This window comes from Corvus cornix, chromosome 4 (assembly GCF_000738735.6).
Source record: "Corvus cornix cornix isolate S_Up_H32 chromosome 4, ASM73873v5, whole genome shotgun sequence".
NCBI classification, from domain to species: Eukaryota; Metazoa; Chordata; class Aves; order Passeriformes; family Corvidae; genus Corvus; species Corvus cornix.
The window spans coordinates 14,580,685-14,599,729 of NC_046334.1; the positions used below are offsets into that span (position 1 = coordinate 14,580,685).

Genomic DNA, 19,045 nt, shown 5'->3' on the forward strand with positions numbered 1-19,045 from the left:
TTCATATCCCCACAGTGTGTTTGCTGCTCACAGTGAGTTTTAAATTTAAGGTAATGGCTACTGTATATTCATGTGAGCATAGAACAATACCTTTGATTTGTTGGAGAAATGTTACATTAGCTACCAAGGGCCCTATTCAGTAAACTTTGACACAACCCTTATATATGGTTTACTGCTTATTCTAAATGGAATATGCCTGATGAAAATGCTTTGCATGCCCAAATTGTACAAATTCGTTAATCTTTATATTCATAAAACCTCCATGTACAACTACCTCCATTCCAAGTGAACCAAGTCAGAATACATGGTTAAACAGGTAGGCCCAACTTGCTTTTAGAAAGGCATTACATCCATTTTCATTTATCAAGACAGAAAAATACATGGGAAGATCATCTACAAGTGTGGGATGAGCATGTTGTTGGAAGTCATATTATTTTCTGCTCTGTCTCTATTCCTACACCATTGCATCATTCTTCAGGTTATATAACTCAAAACAGCTGCATGACCTTTAAAAATGCAAGTAATTTTTAAATTACAATAATGGATTATATCTCATCAGCTGCGTTACACCAACATGATAATATGTCGAGATAGTGTCACTTTCTCTCCCTTTTGTGACAAAAAATGCAGTATTGGCTAATGGTGAATCTGAATATGTGAAGTTAATTCTGTTAAAGTAAAATAGATGTAATGAAAATGCTACTACTTTTGTAGTTCAGAGAGTTCAGTCTCATTAGCAGGAGTTGCAAATGGGGTCTTGTTTGTGTACCTGCACCTGAATCCATGTGAGAGCATAACAGCATGTTTCCATCTCTTGTTTGAGGTAATGTGTTGTAGGATGCTGCTTAAGGAGGTGAGCTATAGTGGAGGAGTAGGAGAGGCTATGGACTTTCCCCCTATTTGTTTGCCATGGCACTTCTTGAGCCCACAGAAAACTACTGCATCCTCAGCATCCTGCAGCAGGGAGTTCCAGTGATGAGGCGGCAGGGCACAAGCAAGACCTTTCTTTGTATCCAAGCCCACCACCTCCTACTTCCAGTAGACTCTACCTCATTCTTTTATTGGAAAACACATTGAAAAATGGTTTCTGGGTTCCTGTGGGCTACTCTCATTCTTACTTTTGTCATCTCCTCAAAATATTTTCTTTTTTTTTTTTCGAAGCAGTTTCAGCTGCCTGAAACAATAATGACTTATGACTTCATCACTTCATGGAGCTTTCAGTGGAATTCTTGTTTAATAAAGTCCAGCAGTCTTTGAATAATGCAGACCTTGGATTTGAATGCTTTCCCATCACATGGGCATGCAGTCTCAGGAATACAGTTGTGAACTGTTTCATTTTCTTTATAATCTTTTGAGAGAATGGTGCCTAAAATTCCTGTCCTCTCTAGAGTTAGTTGTAGCTTCAGTCTTTGTTGGTGTGGCCTTCTTTTTTTTTGTATGACTTTTCACTAATTATATCATGTAAAGGATTTGCAGCTCTGCATTGTTTTCTCCCAGAGACATCATGAAATAATGAGATTTTTAGAAGTGTAATGTTGTGTAGATAGACACACAGAAACAAAAGGAAGAGAGATGCCTATTCTAGCTGCACTGAAAATCCAATCAGACAATTCTAATTATATTTTATCAACAGTAATGATAATCTGTCAGGAACATCCTATTATGATTAATTATATTTACATTCTATTAATACATATTAATGTTATATCCACATTTTGCACAATAAGATGGAAGGAGAATGCTTGATGGTGTGATCTGTGTTGGTATATATGTATTATCATTATGAATATGAGATGCTTTTATTGTTTCTAAATAGCAGAGGCCAAACAAATGCCAAGAAAACATTTATGGCTCAGTATTCCATCAGTTATCCTTGATATGCTTAATATGTGCTGGGAGGGCAGAACTGTTAATCAGCCAATAATAGCTTGGTGTCCAAGTGTGAAGGCAAAAGGCCAAAAGGTCCACGAGAAAAGCAATTTCTGCTGTAACTCCCCATCTGTCATGTGCACATCGCCACCGTCTCTTGCACGTATCAGTGTCTGTAGCTGTCAGAGACACGCTTTTCTTCGTGTTTCCCAGGAAATACAGATGTTGCTGTACTCAGACACATTTTGGGCTTGAATCACCTGCTTTGCACCACTTTTCCACCAAAGTGCAGCCTCTGGAAAGAGCAACAACACTGTGCTGGTGTAAAACTGGGGTGGGACAGCATAGTTCGGACCCCTATAAACACTTCTGGACTGCCTGGGGCTCTGGGCTGCTTCCTACTGGTTGAGTTCCTAAGCCAGACCAAATGTGCAGGTTTTATTAGATTTTTTTCATTTAGACATGGTCTGCTAGGAAAGGAATTCCGATTTATTTACTTTAGGCCTGGTTTCAGGACATGTCACCTGGAATAACTACACTGTTAAATACAGAGTAAACGACTAACATGTACAGTGCCCTCATACAAAATGGGACTTCATATGAGAATGCTAATTCTCTGATATTCTTCACAGATTTACTTATCCTGTTCTTGCTTGCATACAACTGTGGATAAAATCCTAGTTAGCAACTATACTTAATAAAAGTCTATGAAATGACAAAACATAAATTTTGTTGAGTCTTAAGTAGTCCAGTAGTTTTAATCTGTTCCAAATATTGCACCAGCAGATACACTGCCTTAAACATTATTTTTCATCCCCACCAGAACTGGATGATTTATTTTGGCCATGAATTAAACTATGATGCCATACAAGCACTGTTGGTATTGCTGTGACTGAAAGACAAAGTCCAGGTTTAGGCATCACAGTACAAAGAGGTAGTGACAAACTGAGGAGGAGGATCAAGTCAAGAAAACGTGAATTCCTTTTGAATATTGAAGAGACTGTGTTTGCTTCACCTCCAAAAGAGAAGATTAGAGAAAGGAAAATAGTCTCTCAAGCTATAAGGAGTTATTCAATCTTCCATTGCTCTTGTGTGTCTGCAAAAGGTAGGACAAGAGAAAAATCAGTTTAATTTGCAATAAATATTTATCTTAAGTATTAGGGAAGAAACTGAGCAATAGGGCTGTGAAGCACTGAAACAGAGAGATTAGGGATGTTGTGAAACAGCCTTCATCAGAAGCCTTGGAGAATAGATGTCAGGGATGGACTAGATATATGTGCACTTTCTTCATTTGAGGAGGTGAAGCAGATCAGTAGTTCCCAAAATAAGGAAGAATGCCCCAGGGATGGTGTGGTTGGAATGAGGTAGAGGGAGGTATGTTTCTGGAGAGTCCCTGGGCGCAGAGCAGAAAGTGCAGCCAGGAGGTGGGAATTTGGTGTGGAAATGGAGTGAGGAAGGAATGAGGCTGAGCCTCACAGATCACTGGAGCAAAGGAAACGTGTGGCTGTCAAGAACTGCAGAGTCAAGCCATGCCCTCCCAGCCACCTGTTCTTTGGATCACATCCCATGAGGAAGACCCCACTGAGAGGTGGCAGCCTTCTCTTGCCTCCTGCACTGCTCACTTCCTCCCCTGCACAGTGTTCCTCTTGCCCGCCATCTTTCAGTGCTGTCTTGGCCATCGTCTTCTCCCAAATGCATCTCCCTTGTCGGCTCCCCAGCTGGTCCCACCCAGCTGTCCTGTTGGAGAACTGCTGCACAGGAGTGCTGCAAATGAGAGCAGAAATCCCTTTCAGTTCTGTATTTCTAGGATTATGTTTTCTGTGGCTCATCTCTGTGTTTTTTAGATTTCCTTCTCTTGTGACTTTTTACTGTATGATGTGTTTTTCAATTAAACTTTTTAGGCCTTTTAACCATTAAAAGTGTTGTAAGTCTAAAACAACAATGTACTTTTTTTTTTTAATAACAGAACCTGATGAAGAAACAAGTGCCTCAAAGCCTCTGTGAGCCTCTGTCCAAGACACCAGCTCTAGATCTTCCTGGTACAGTATTTGCTCATAATCTGCAGACTTTATACCAATATGCTTATTTTTACAAATTGTCATTGCTATCAATACTTAACCTGATTCTGACAGGCAATTGCACATCATCTCTGTCTTACTATGTCTAAATAATAGTATTTTTCCTGCTCATAAATGAATGAATTCACACTTCCCTCAGTTTTTTTACACATATTCCCAGTTTTAGAATTTAATTGCCTTTGATCGTGTAATTACTTTTAATTTACAGAAATAAGCCTTTGAGACAGAAACAAATCTGCTTAATCAGATGCCAACCCCAAACATAAAACATGTAGATATCAATGTATATACATAAACTTCTGACATTTTAATATTTTTCTATTTGCTGTTTTTTATTCTAGAGGTTGCCTGCTTACTGACCAAGAAGCTGATGTATAATGAGTACAGGAAGATCCTTGAAGAGACATGCAACAAAGTAGGAATTTCAGCAAGGATTTTGTCATAAAAATTCTATTATCAAAAAAAGCATCTGTCATTGAAATAAATTTTTTAAAAAAAGAGTAGTGGAATAGAAAGTTTGTACTTTGTGCCCCTATTGCTTAATGTCTTCCAAAGTGTCAGGATCCTCCTGTTAAGATATTAAACATGAATGGGAATCCAAGATGCTCAGTGCCTTGAAAGATCAGGTTCCAAATGTGTCTGGAGAGTTTTTTTTAAATCCCAGATTATGATCCCTTTCAGAGAAACTTATACATAGAGCTACCAGTGATTTTACCATGTGTGTAAAGGTTGGGGTTCACCAGTAGCTGAAATAGAATAGATCCAGCCTGGGTGACACACTATGGTGCAATTTTGATCCAATCTATAACACAGATTGGACTCAAAACATGACTAGGTTTGTTTAAAATCCATCTGGATGCAATCCAGTGCCATGTGCTGTGGGATAACCCTGCCTGAAGATGGGACCAGATGACCCCCTGTGGTCCGTCCCAACCTGACTCATTCGGTGACTCTGCGCTTACATCAGCAGGTAAACTAAAATTCTGCTTAGGTTCTTTCTGATTAATAATCTGAAGCACTGTTTTTAGTAGAGAATTGTGTCCCATTTTGAGCTGATGAAACTCCTGACAATGGGTTCCCCACATGACCCACTGACACCTGTGGTCTTCACAGTCCTCAGACACCTCAGAGTCCTCAGAACCTGCTGCCACCACTGTTGGCTCAAGGCAGAGTTAGAGGACAGAAGATGGAAGTTAACACTTTGCAAAATACACATAAAAATAGGATTTGGAACCTTCAAATTGTATTTAGGAAAATTGATGATGCATAATTTCACATATTAGAAAACCCCTTCTTTTAAACTAAACAAACAAAGCTTTATCACTCCCAATAGCCAACCATTCCTTTCTTTAAATGGAGGTTTCCAGACTCAGAGTTTGTAGCGAGGTCCATTAGAACTATAATCAGGTTTTATGATGGTGTTTGAGCAAGCATTAGCTTTTGCCATAGTAATAACTCAATTCATGGTTTTCTTCAGGATTGTAGTCTGAGTATTTGGTTGACATCTGACAATAGGGTTTCTCCCTGTTAAAGAATAGTAAGAATGTATCATTAACCAGCTCTTATTAGACTATTTTTGATCCAAAATGCTATGTACATGCAATTTAAATACAAATAGCTCAATAATTTTATTCTTTTGTTTATAGGTCTTTATTGTCTGAACACCATGCTTATTATAACAATGTTAATTTAGAAGGCTTTTGCAAGGCTGAGAAGTTGTATAGAAATATTCCCACATGCAATTATGCACACACAAAGGCAACAAATCTCTTTGCTGAGTGCTAAAAAGAGGCAAACATTTTATGGAAACCAGAAAGAGAAACAGGACTATGAATTAAATATAAACAACATCTGTATTGTTTACCCTTTAGGTTTACCCCTTATATTTTAATAGTGTTAATATGAAATAAGAAAAACATTCTAAAACTGGCACAATTTTGCAAATAATGTCTTAAATCCTGTTTATCTACAAGCTCTTCTAATCTTTGTAAGTATAGCATGACTACTAATTTTAGATATTTGAAATTTCTTTTATCAAAATATTGTTGAAAGAAATTACGTATTTGGATTTGGCCTTTGTAGTAAAAAAAAGTACATAACATAAATGACACCAATAGTCTAGAAAAGACAATTATCAATTTGTCAAGGGCAGGTTTCTAAATTCTTAAGGGCCTTTAATCCCGTGTACATTTCTGCAGGAAGTGAACATTCTGTTCATGTGTCTCAAAAGTTATTGTGTAGTTATGTTAAATAGCATCCATGGTTTTCACTATTTTTTGCCAATCTGCACTTGTTACTACATGATAATTCTTGTTTGCTTGTGAAAAACGGTCATGAATTAATCCCCTAGAGCATTAACTCTCCCATACTTTTTAACACTTTTTCATCATACAGCTTTTAATAAAAATAAGGGGAAATTTATCATCTTATAGCAATGTAAATGTGAGTTCTGTTCTTGAAAGTCAGGAAGCTTTGGGAGCAAATTATGTTTATTGAGCTAAATATACCTGTCTCCCATCCCAGTAACAATTTGTCTGATGAGTAACTCTCAGTCTGGCAGAATGCAGGCGTTGTTCTGCCCCTTGCAGACTTTTTCAGTGGGAAAATGAAGGCTCTGCTTCCCTCTTCAAATTAATGGGGCCAGGAGGTTAGGCAGGATGTTGTTCCATACGTTACTGTTTGGACAAGATCCTGGAATAAACCTCTCCGCTGTTAGAAGCAGTCAGAGCTCCACAGGTCATGGCAGCCTTGCTGTAACACCTCACAGGCTCCAGCTGAAAGCACAGTGCTCGCTGTACTTGGCTGAGGTATCGACCCAGTGCTACTGCAGAAGACAAATCACCACTCTCTGAATCACCAATGCCCTCCCAACATCACTTCCCTTTGCTGATCTCATCAGACACAGTCCTGCTTGTAAGATCTGCAGGGATCAGAGCTCACATTGGTGTAATGGAACTTCTGTCCTTTATCTCTTCACGTGAGAGGTGCTTTAATTTAAGGAGCTCCTCTTATGGAACACAATTATTCTCCACCCTGCCTCGTTCTTTATCCTTGCAATCCTTCCTCCAAGTTTTACCAGAAAGCACCTGATCTCCTGACCCTTCATTTGCAGCCAGAAAGGAGGACTCATGAGAGATTATGAATTGCAGTTTACAAATTTTTCTGTGCGCTGAGAAATCACAGGCAGAGTTGACTTTAACAAAGTTACAAAAGCAGGCAGATCAATTTAGCCTATAATGCCAGTTGTCCATTTCAAACAAGAGACTTGTCAAACATATTATAGCAGATGAATCTCTGGATAGTTCTGAAGTGTAATGTCTCTAAAATCTACATTTTGTGTGTGCCTAGGACATGTTAGGCTGACAACTAAGGTGGTTTTTGGGTGGGGTTTTAGTAAGTTTCACTGTGGATGTATCCAATGGTATTGACTAACAACTCGTAGCAGAGAGGAAGGTTGTATCTCAGAAAGGATTCTGTTTATAATTATGAAAAGCATGTTTTTATTCTGAGTTAATAGGGTATCTCTTGTTAATTATGATGATGTATAAGGTATTTCACCTGTGATGCCATTTAGAAAATTAATGTTTGAGTCACAGAAAGGTCATTGCTATTTTGGAAGGAATCCATTCATCTCTAAATAGGCCGTCCGAATATAGACTAAGAAATACTCTATATATAATTACTTAGAGATATGGAATAAATAAGACTGATGATAGGTATTACTAAAGATACACTTTCATTTCCTGCTAGGAAAAAGTAGATTGTAACTGGAAGAAGCAATAATATACATGTAAAAATGCAAGAAATAGGTTAAAGCCTTGAGTAGTTCTGTGAGGTTCAGCTGTTACACATGAGGTGAGAACTCCTCAGCCTTCAGCAGTGGTGTACATCAGGGACTTTGTCCTGAGATTCAGGCAGGTATTTCTGAACACGGCTCCTACAAAGAAGAGAATGAGTACTTCGTTCTTTTTCTTTTTTTAACAAACCTGTGTCTTGTTTGACAACATAACTTCATAATACCTTCATATTTGCCACACAAATGCTTGCAAGTAGATAGAATGTGTGCGTTGTCTTTGAAGATAACTCGTGTTAATGGGTATTTCCATGTGTGAGTCTTCATTTGACACAGGCCTGGAGTCTCCAGGAGCTGAGGAGAATCCCAGGGGGATTTGTTTTCAAGTGGTCCCAGCAGCTGCTCATTTTCCTGCTCAGTTCTGCAGCTTGGTCTCCTGCAGCATGGGACATGTGGCACAGAAAACCAGTGGACAACAGATTTTCAGTAGCACGTGGACGAGCCCGGGTCTGGGAACTTGAGCATCCTAAGAGGAGTGTCTCGGAGTAGCAGTAGCTCCGGCTCCCACTCAGCTCCAAACCCAGCTAGGATGGAGATCTCCGACACCAGACAGATGGATGAGAGGTAACCCTTGTCTCTGGGAGGCAGCTTTTGTGACTGGCACATCCAGCCCCTGATTTGGGACATACTTATCCATACACAGAAGTAAATCAGCTTTGACAAGCTGCTGCCTCCTGCACTGAGCTGTTCTAATCCTGACAACATTGCTCCTGGTCTTCCTGGACTGTCAGAAAACATTGTCCCATCTGGCCACAAGTTCACAGTTTACAATTGTAGTGACAAATCTGGACTTAACCACAGCAGTGCAAAACATCTTGAGAGAGCCCTCCTTGAAGCCTGGTGGTCACTGTTATTCTCTGCTGTTTGCTTTCATAAGTGTTGTCTGCCTCCCGGCTCCTCAGCATCACTCGGCTGAGGAAATTTCCACACAAGTACCCGGAAAAAGGTTTCCTTGGCATTGCTGGCTGCTTTTTGGGCAGACGGCTCATGCCAAGCTTGCAGTACAGATTAACCCAAAATTTATTTATGATAAGGGAAGTTCAGGATTACCTGCTTTCCATCTCCTGGTTGCTTCTCTCTCACAGCAACCCCTTTAACTTTTACATTCTAAATTGCAATGAGCTTTCATATCTGCTGAGCCCTGATACTCTCGGAGGAGCTCTGTGATATTAGAAAATTTAGATTAATTAGGGCTTTTGCTTTTACTTTGCCTCTACAAACCTTTGTTCTTGGAGGACAACATCACCAACACATTCAGGTTCTGTTGTGCTTTTGGCAGAAACAAATAAACACCTGCTGAAGACTGCACTTCCACACACACACCAAACCACCTCGGAGCAGGTGATGTTTAATCAGTGTTCCTGGGTGGAGTCACTATGTAAGTCATGTTTACGGTTTTTTCCTCCTTCTTCCTGACTAGAAAATTCAGGATAGTGGAACCTGCCTAGAAAATTACTTTCTGAAACTATCTGTGACACAAAACTTGGTAGTTTATACAAAGTAAGTAAAAAAACAAGCTGTAAAGATGAGGAAAGTAAAAGATTAAAAAAACTAAACTAATATATTTGCAAGAAGTATGCTTGCCTTAGTCACCCTCTCTGTTTCTCCCACATCCCACGTCCCACTGTAGGGAGCTGGGGTATTTCCATCAGTGAGATAACGCACTTTCCCCTGAAAGCTGCTGGGTTTAATCTCACCATCAGATGCTGTGATTCATTTCTGCAGTCCCTGTTGTGCGCTTCTTAATATCAGACAAGAGCAAAATATCTTCAGGACTGTGAGACTGAAGTTAACTATTTTTTCAAAGGAAAAAGGTGCTGGAAATATATAGTGGTCTTCATCAGCTGAAAGAGTCTGTGAAACCAATCCCAGACCCACGAGCCTGTCATGGTGTTGACTAAGAGAGCCAGGAAGAGGCTTTTCTACCTCTAAAACAGAGTAAGTTTGGTTCAGTCTGGTCTCAGGTGTAGGTCAGAGCTGTGCTCAAAGAAGACAAGAGGAAGCTCTTTTTCCTCTGGTTTCTGAACCTTTGAAGACCATTCCAGGTGTGTGCTAAAGCTCCTTCCTGTGACAGCTCTCCTGTAACAGAAGGACAGGTCAGCTCTTGACTTCTGAAGCAAAGGCTTCAATGTCTTCACAGGTATTGCAAGCTGAAGTAAAAATCTGCATGTGGCAGCCCCAAATTATGGGTCATCATACCTGTTCTTCCTGATCTCTGTACTGGGGCCTTTTGAATTTCTACCTGGAAATCATCTTCAACACCTTTGAAATGCAAGTGTTCGTAACAGTGCTATGAGCTGAAAAGGTTTATTTCCTGATTTAAAGTGGTCCTGCCATCTTCAGCTGGTTTTTTGCCTCCCTGCATGATGATCACTCATCTGCGGTAAGTACTTTTTATGATCTTGTCTGGTTTGCCATGGCCAGTCCTTGGTTAGGAGCTTGATCCTCTTTTCTCACCATTTTCCACATACAGCATTGCATCATTAAAAAAAAAAAACCTCTTTTTTCAGGTAGGTGGATATTCATAGCAGAACTAAGAATCTCACTCCCCAGCAGAAAGGCTTTGAGTTGACACACAAATACTAATTACAGTAAATCTGAGATTTTTGAGCCTACTGTATCCTCTTCCCCACTTTTCCTTAGACTCATTTTTTATCTTCTTCACCTTTATTCAAAGTCTCCCCTCTGTCTCCACAATTCCAATGCTTCATAGCCTTCCTTCGTTTTATCCTTGCTGCTGAATGAAGACTTGATACAGATGAGAAGTAAAGATGAGCTCTTTCAAATTAAGCTTCACTGCAAACATCTTACCTGTCAAAATTCCATTAGAGCCGCAAGAGAAACAAAGGTACTTAAGCCTGGAATGTCACTGATCTCTGGACACCAGCCTGCTGCTAAGTGCCTTCCAAACTCTGCCATTCTGCAACTTGATTGGACATCCCACAAATTCCCCTGCAGGCCTGGCTGTGGGCTGTGCAGGTCGGTGTTTTGGAACAACCCAAACTGGCAGTGCTTTCTACCCAGGATCATCCACAACTGCCTCTCCATTAATTCCGTCTGTCTGGAAGCACCCTGATGTCTCCTTAATAGGGGGTAGCATTATTTATAGCGATTTACAGGTGTGCTGCTAAAAGATGGAACTGTAAATCACCTCAAATGTTGTTCCATGATGAAGTGCCTCTACATTATTTAACAAATTGTCCCAACATGACTGAACGACACACAATGGAAAAACTTGCCACGGAAATGTAATATTGAAAGGGCCACAAAAATACTGTGTATTTAGTTAAGATTTGTAATTACAATTATTATTCTTCTGGCACTTTTGTACTCCAAGAGGATTTTCAGGGGTACTTCTAACCAGGGGGTGTCAGCAGGGCAATACAATGACTTATATATGTGACGCTGTCATGCAGCTGGCTTTGCAGAGGTGTTTGGCACAAGAAATATCAAGTTGCATGTGTGCATCTTAGTTACAGCTCACTGCCTAGGGTGTAAGGTAGCAAGCAATGTTGTTTTACAGTGTATCAGGGTGATTCTGCCTCTGTAGAAAAAAGACTGAGGTGTGATGAAATGCCAGCCGAAAGTGCCTACAGGTACCTCAAAATAAAGAACTACACATGTTCTGAGATGTTGGTTTATCGTATTTGCCCGTAATCTGAGCACAGTGCTTTCCCAGATCAAGGCAAGGCTTGCAATTTTGAAGTGAGAGAAAAGGTGGAGCAACATCTTCTTCCTAGAAAGCCTGGACTGAAAATGAACTACATTCAGTGTTATATTTCTCCTGTAATTGTGGGTGGTTTTCCTCCTTCGGATGTACAGGTACCTTTATGCGATAAAAGCTTCTGATTTTTCTCTCTTCAGTCAGGGACAGTTCAAAGACTGTCATGCCTAAAACATGCACCTGGTTGAGATCTCACTGTGATCTGGCACAAAAGCCAGTGAAGCAGCCCAGCCACCTGCTGATTTCCTCTGGGCAAGCAGACTCAGCTCACAAACACCCATAGGGGCAAAGAAGGGAAAAGTGATCTGGAGGGGTGAAGGGAGAGTTGGTGTCAGCACTTCCCAGGGATTCAGCTTGGAGGTACATGAGTCAGAGAGTCTTTTCTAAAGATGAGAAGTGAAGGAATTGCCCCAGCAATTCCTCCATTGCTTTTCAAGCAGTAACTTTTTTTTTTAAATTTAGCCTTTTGGGTTTTCCCAGTTAAATTTTAACATCAGTCAGGGCTCTCTTAAGGTGAAGCCCAAGACCTTCTATAACAGTTGCTGAGGATGTTTAAAATGTTTCTGCTAAAAGGAGGTTTCCCGTTTCCACGTGGGTAACAGGGCTGTTGGTGTTCACATGTGTCCATAGACAGGAGGATCCACATAATAAATGCCAGCCTCAGCCATCAGAGCTGGGGCTGCTGCTGCAATGGCAGGATGAGGATTGTTGGAACAGAAGCTGTCTGGGAGGCAGGAAAGGGTGAAGGAGGTGCCCCAGGTGCTGAAATGTCCACACAAGGAGCATCTCTTCCTCATGTAGCTCAGTCATGGATGGTACCTGGCTTCCTGGTTCCCCCTTCTTTTCCCAGGGGACCACACTCCACATGGCTGTCCCTGTCTGTTCATGCCTCTGTTTGTACCTCCCCAGCCTCAAACCAGTTTAAAAAGTGTTTTAAGCCCACTTCAAGCCAATGGAACAGATGGGGAAGGGGTTTAGCTGTGGATATATCCCCACAGGTTTTGTGCAGCCGACAGAGGTGACAGACCCCATGTGTGTCCCACGCAAGGGAAAAGGCAGAAAATCACACATGTACTGAAAGCCCCAGGCAAGAGGATTTATTAATGCTCCATCTTCTAATGTCAGCCAGAGTTTGTGCCTTATTTGACACCAGAGAACCCAACCCAAAGGCCCAAATTCAGGGAAGTCAGCTTTCACCTCCCCCTTGCAGCACAACTGAGGCTGAGCTTTAAGAAAACTGCAGTGCCACTGCTGGGGAATTAAAACCACTGCTTCAAGGGGAATGGTATTTCATGGAGCATCTCATACTGCCAGTGTCCTGGGAGTGAGAAATTCAAGGGTGGTACTGGTTCCGTTTTTTTGGAGGTTGTCAGATGAGGCAGGATTTGTCCCAGTTCTAAGAGCCCTCTTAGGACTTGGGAAACTTCTTTCCAGTTCCTCGTCCCAAACTTCTCTGTTTTCCTCTGCTGTAAGGTTGGATAGCGGCACATCCCTGCTTCCTGGGAATGTTTTGGGGATCAGTATGCTACTATCAGGGAGGGGTAAAAGCACTGAATTGCCATAATGGCCCTGAAAGAATTGTAAAACTCTGGGAAGAAAGCATCCTCATAGAACCAAAGAACAGTTGGTCCATTGGAATGCAGCACTGTCACTCACCCCCAGCCTGGTTTTTCCTTTTCCTGCATGAGCTCTTCCGCACTTTGCCACTGCTCCTGCTGTTGGAGCCTTGACATGTATAAAACAGGACTCTTGCAGCACACGCTGGAGTTTGGACCGTGTGTTTTCCTTCAGAAAGCGCCTCCGCCTCGGCACTAGGAAACCTTGTCAGTGTTGTGTTTCGCAGAAATAAATAAATAAAGGAGCGAAGGAAAATGTCATATACATAAATATGCCACAATAAGTTTAGTCTCTGGATCAAAGTGCTCAAAACGACACAGCTTTGAAACAGAAAGGTAGGAATCAGAATTACACATCCCCACGCATCAGCCCAGGTGCCAGCTGTTTAACTGAGCCGTGCGCTCTGTGGCTGATTAAATGAAAGCATTTTAACAGCTGCCTCAAAGAAGGAAAACCCTCTCCACACCTTCCCAGGGCTGCCTCGTGCTCCATCCCCATGGGCTGCCTGGGAGAGCAGCCCCTTGGCTCCATCCCGCACCTGCCCTGTCCCTGCTCATCAGCACCCATGTGGGGCCACCAGGATGCAGGGCTGCTCTGGGATCATCCAAAGGACAGGCAATAGGGTCTTTGGCAAGGTCAGAATTTCAGCGAGTCCTGGTGCCAATGCCTGGCAAACCTGGGTGTGGGCAAGAGCCCATCAGCTGTCTGGCTCTAATCCAGACTATTCCACGTGTTGAAAGTGCTGCTGCCTGGGTTGGGGGGACACAGCAGCTCAGCAGGTTGGGGGGAGAGGGTCTGGTCTTCATATCCGGGCCAAACACAGCCCAACCTCCCCGTCAGGGAAGAGGCTCTACAGAAGAGAGAGAGCTTTAGGTAAGTGGTGGGTGGTCTCTGGTGGCTGCATCCCTGCCAGTCTGCAGAACCAGCTGGGAGCCCTTCTCCAGCCTGGGGCCAAGCAGCGCTGCGTGATGGCTGATTCCCTTCCTCTATTCCCCTGCCCCCTCAAAACAGCGCGGGCACCACTGAACAGCCTGTTTGGAGCAGACACTGTCCCCAGCCCATGGCCAAGCATTGCTTGGGAGGGTGTCCATCAGCTCCAGCCAGCACAGGGGAGGCAGACCTGCCTGTGGCCAGGCTTGTGCCCTGCCCTGCTTCGTTCCCTGGTGCAGGCACAGCCAGGAGATGCTGACTTCAGCATCTCAGGCTCCAGAGAGGCTGAACTAGGTGGCCTCCAAGGATCCCATGCCCTCGGCTGACCTGGGAGGGTAGTGAGACACTTGTTGTAGTGCAGGTGCTGCAAGCCCTGCCCCTGGCTGCTAAGAATGTCCCCAGCAGGGCCAGCAGCAAAGGTACCGTCTGGGCTGCCACCCCTCTCCGAATGCCCTGGCTGTGGGAGGTGTTTCCCCAGCCTTCCTGAGAAGACAGGGGAATAACCCAGGCACAGAGACAGGGATCAGACCCATCACCGCTCCACCACCCCCAGCCCACTGCTGACATCCCCGTCGTGTCTGCCTGGCGGTGGAGGCTGAAAGGAAGAGTGGTTTAAGGTGCAGCCAGGTAGGAGGGAAGCAGGGAGCAGGGAGACACTTCCCCCACCACAGGTGAGCTGCAGCCATCAGCAAGGGGATCTAACTGGGCCTCCCCCAGGGACTGGTGCCCCTTCTCCATGAGGAAGGGCCACTAGGAAAGTTTTGTGGGCACCTTTGTGTAATGTATTTAGGTGCAAGAAATTCGGGAGGGTTAATATCAAGCACCAGATGTGTCCATTCACAGTAATTTTTAAAGACACTGCATTTTAAGACTGTATTCTTAAAGAATCTGTATTTCTGAAGTGAAGAGCAATCAGGAAAGAAATTCAACAACTCAGGATGTAAAAACTATTTCAAAAGGTGACACCTTTTGCCTTTTTTTACACGACATCCACTGTGTCTGTGTGTGTGTTTGTACCTGTGGGGTGGAGGCTTTTATTATGCCGAGGTTTGCACAAGCCCTCCTCATCAAACCCTTCTTTGGCCCAGGGGGCTCCTGCTGCTGCCCAGTGGGCATTGCCATACCTGTCACTGCCAGAAGCCCCCCCACAAGACTGTCTGGGAGTGGGAATAGGACATGGTTCATTCACTGCTGCACATCCACAAGTTCTGCCCACAAAATGTGGCAAGAAACTGAACTGCTTTTCACTTTTGTGAAAGCTGCAACCACTGCTGCCATAAAATGTTGGCATGGTCATAACATGAGACTCTTCCATGGGTTTCCCTCCCCATCCGGCATGGGCAAGTCCATGTTTGACACCCTGGTTTTTAATAGCTTTGTTCAATACAGACAAAGCTATCTCCCTGTAATTGTCCTCCCTAAAAAAAAATATGTGTTCTCAAAGTTTATCCTGCCTACTTCCGTGGTCTTCCCTTCAAAATAATGTGGTGCCACAGGCAAGAGAAAAGCTGTGAGTGAGTAAAAAGATGGGTAAGAAAGGGCTTCCCACACGCAACGAGCCTTCCTCAAATCCAGCAGGCCACCCACATGTGCCCACACACACCCTGAGAGGACTTTGTCCCCAAATGCCACACACAGATGGACAAAGCAAACACAGGCCAGCCAGCTCAGGCCAATGTGCTGCTGTGCTGCAGCTCCTGTGTGCTCCTGGTGACAATCACATCTGCAAAGACAGCTCATCACGTCACCCTCGGGCCGCCTGGTGGTTCTTTGTGCCTCATGCTTTTGCCCACCCAGGGTGGTGTTTTTGTTTGCTGCCTTGAGGGTACTTTTCTCCTCCTCTGCCCAGAGAGCTTTGGGGACCAGTATGGAGGTGGTGGCTCTAGGACAGGTCATCTCCAGGATCTAGGACTAGGACACCGTGCTAGAGCATGCAAAGAGCAGAAGATGTGTCCAGCTCGTCAGGATCAGCCATCTGTCACGTGAGGGCCAGGGCTGGATCACCCCACCCTGCACCGATGGGGAGCACCCCCGGGCTCACTGCCCGAGAGCTGAGCAGGGCTGGATCACACGTGTGGCTGCTTATCCATCACGCTTCTGGGAAAAATTCCGTGTCCGTGGGTCCCTGGGACCGTGGGGTCACAGAAACACTTATTTGACAGAAGCCTGCGTGAAAGGCCACTTAAAGCCCCTGCAGGGGGTTTGCCGGGCTGCAGCGGGGTTTGAAAGGCTGCTGATACTTGCAGCAGTTCCCCCACCGCATCCCCTCTGCCCTGGCCCTCGCCCTGCACGCTGTGGGGGTTCCGGGGGCCACGGGGCCCCTCTGATGGGTGGTGAGTTCCCTCCTGAATTGCCGGGGCCCTCCGGCCGCTGGGGCATCGGGCACCTCTCACAGAGCCTGGGGGGGAGCACTGCGGGTTCCTTTTCTCATCCCCGGGGGGCAGCGGCCCCGTCGCACGCCTGTCACTGCCGCCTCCTCCCCGTTATTTACATCCGTCTTTAGCAGTCTAATTACCCGCTTTATTGCTTTCGCCCGGGGGAAGCCCGGGGACGGCGGCGCAGGGGAGGACCCTCCCCGCCAGCCCCCGCTCGGCTCCGCACTGCCCGGGGGAGGGGGGGACACAGAGCTCAGCCGGGGCTGCACCCACAAGCAGCTGGTTTCGGCAGGATTTGGGGCGGGGAGGGGCCGAGCCGGGCTCCGAAGCCTCCCGGGGGGGCCGGAGGGCGCTGCCCCACAGCCCGCCCTCGAGGGGCGGCTTCGGCGTGTTGCACAAACGCGATCTCCTCCAGCGGAGGGGAAAAAAAAAAAAGCGACAGGATAGATGGATTTTCAGATAAGCAGCGGAGGTAATTTATTGGCCTTTATGCTCTTCCGATGGAGTGGGGGAAAGGCGGCGGAGCCACGTCTGCACATCATTAGCCGGGTTTGCTCCGCCTCGGCCCGGAGAGGCTCCCCCCGGCCCCGCCGCGGAGCGGAGCGGGCCCCGGGCCGGGCCCGGCGCCGCCGTGAGGGGCGACCGTGAGGGGCCACCGCGCCGGGGGTGCTGCTCCCCCAGCCCCGGGGGGAGCCCCAGCCTCTCCCCGCTCGTCCAGGTTGTCCGCGGCGCACTCGCTCCTCCAAACTCATCTAAATTACATCAATAACAGAGCGCACTCTTTAATGAGCTCTCAACTTTAAAGACTTGAAGGATATTAACAAGCCGCTTGACAAATGGTGCTTAGAAGCACATTAAAGACGCTGCTAATGGAGCGCATAATGACGGCTAATTTTCGATCAGATATAAATTAGAGCCCCAACAGTTATTTGCCTTAAGGACTTTATGTAAATGATCCTGTTCTGTATAAACGGGGAGGCGAGCCCAGCCCAGCCCCGCCGCGCCGCGGAGCGATGCCGCAGCCCGACGGGGCGCGCAGCCCCCGGCCCCACCGCCGCGCAAACTCCGCGGGGCGCCGCGCCCGCACCGCCATCCCCGCACAGCGGCACCGCTCCGCACGCCCCAGGGCTCCCGGGTTTCCCGGGCGGGGGGAGGAGGAGGAGGAGGCCGAAGGCTCGTCCTGCTGGGGCTGGTGGCGGGGGCAGTGGGCGGCTGTGCCGCTGCGGGGGACAGTGCCCAGCGCCCGCGGGGGCCTCAGCCCGCCCGGCTGAGCAGCGCTGCACCCCGCGGAGGGCTGGGCAGGGGCGGGGGCCCATCTGCGGAGCCGGATCCCGCACGCACACAGACGCTCCCGGGGTGTCCCAGCTGCCGCCCGGCGCGCTGGAGCGCCTCTTTTTTCCCTCCGTTGTTTTCGTTCGGGGGTCGTAGCCAGTTTGGGGGCAGGTTTTGGGTTGGTTTGCTCGTTTAGGTTGTTTTTTTTTTCTATTTCTTGCTTTTAATTTTTTTTTTTTTCTGTCAACAAGTGCCAGCGGAGGGCCCGGCCCCGGGCCAGGGAAGGCGTGACCTACCCCGCGCAGCGGCCGCGGCTCCTGCCCGCCCACCCCCGGCCCTGCCCGGCGTCCGGGATGCTCCCGCACGGAGGAGCCGTGTCAGCAGGTCAGCAACGCCCCCGCCCCGGGAAGCGGGTCCCGGCTGCCTGGGGATTTTTTGGCTGGTGGAGGCTGTGATGCTTTTTCTATCCCCCACCCCCCGCCTCGCTGACTTGCGGGGTATCCTCGTCTTCCCTCCAAGCCCCTCCTTTACCTTTGCGGGGCGCGCCGAGCCGCAGCCGCGGGGCAGGTTCCCGTCCTGCGCCGCCGGGCTCCCTCCTCCGGGAGGGCTTGGGGGTCTCACCTGCCAAAATAACAACAACCATGAAGGAGGGAGGGGAACGCTGTCTCCCATCCTCCCCGCCCGGTCACCGCTCCGGGATCACAAACCAGCCGGGCTGTCCCGGGAGTGGGCGCTGCTGGGGTTTCCCCGGAGAGAGGATTTGGGGAGGAAAAGGACGACCCGCCCCCATCCCCAGCGGGGCAGCGGGCCGGGGCGGGAAGGGGCGCGGGAGTTGCGCGGGCGCGGAGGGCCCCGCCAGCGGCCGTACTCACCCGGGCGGCCCCGGGGCTGCGCCTCCTGCTCTGCGCTCGCCGCCCCGTTCCATCGATTTGTTCCTGGAAAAACGCGGCGCATTCTTATAGCATCTACGAGCAATTAATATTGCATTAACCCTATTAAAAAAAAAAAAAAAAAAAAAGGAAAAGAAAGGGGAAAACCCGCACCCTGGCAAAGCCATTTATTATTAACGCGAGGGTAATTGGAGACCCGAGACGCGGGTGTGTGCGTGTCGTGGGGCAAGGCAGGCAAACACAGGCGTGACAGTGCGGCGGGAAGGAAGGGGAGCCGAGGGTGGCTAATATTTAATTTCAGGTCTGTGGTTTTCTAATTCGAGATTAAAAGCAGTCACGTCTTTGAAGCCAGACACTTGGTGTAAATGTACAGTTAAAATATTCTATTCCACAGTCCCCAGACAGAGCTCTGCTACTCCCAGGCTTCATTAAATTTT

At 46.4% G+C, this 19,045-nt stretch overlaps 2 protein-coding genes across 2 annotated transcripts in view; one reads left to right on the plus strand and one right to left on the minus strand.

Annotated features, from left to right (window-relative positions):
* TTC29 (tetratricopeptide repeat domain 29) overlaps positions 1–5,916 on the plus strand; it is a 117,604-nt gene extending 111,688 nt beyond the window's left edge. The window contains exons 11-12 of the mRNA XM_010411999.4: positions 3,836–3,908; positions 4,289–5,916. Of these exons, the coding sequence (XP_010410301.1) occupies positions 3,836–3,873 (38 nt within the window). The 3' untranslated portion in view covers positions 3,874–3,908; positions 4,289–5,916. The remainder of the gene's footprint in view (positions 1–3,835; positions 3,909–4,288) is intronic.
* Positions 5,917–16,894: 10,978 nt separating this feature from the next.
* LOC120409978 (translation initiation factor IF-2-like) lies at positions 16,895–18,676 on the minus strand. The gene is made up of 3 exons (XM_039551678.1): positions 18,591–18,676; positions 18,250–18,339; positions 16,895–17,198 (listed from the first exon to the last, which is right to left on the minus strand). Exons 1-3 carry the CDS (start codon positions 18,670–18,672, stop codon positions 16,924–16,926), a joined length of 447 nt encoding a protein of 148 aa, XP_039407612.1. The 5' UTR covers positions 18,673–18,676; the 3' UTR covers positions 16,895–16,923.
* Positions 18,677–19,045: the final 369 nt, after the last annotated feature.

Bases quoted from the DNA above. Each gene is read 5' to 3' on its own strand.
- LOC120409978 (XM_039551678.1), bottom strand. From the start codon at position 18,672: ATGCGCCGCGTTTTTCCAGGAACAAATCGATGGAACGGGGCGGCGAGC. The intron at 18,340-18,590 runs GTGAGTACGGCC...TTATTTTGGCAG, and splicing joins GCAGCCCCGGGGCCGCCCGG to GTGAGACCCCCAAGCCCTCC. The intron at 17,199-18,249 runs GTAAAGGAGGGG...GATGTAATTTAG, and splicing joins GCTCGGCGCGCCCCGCAAAG to ATGAGTTTGGAGGAGCGAGT.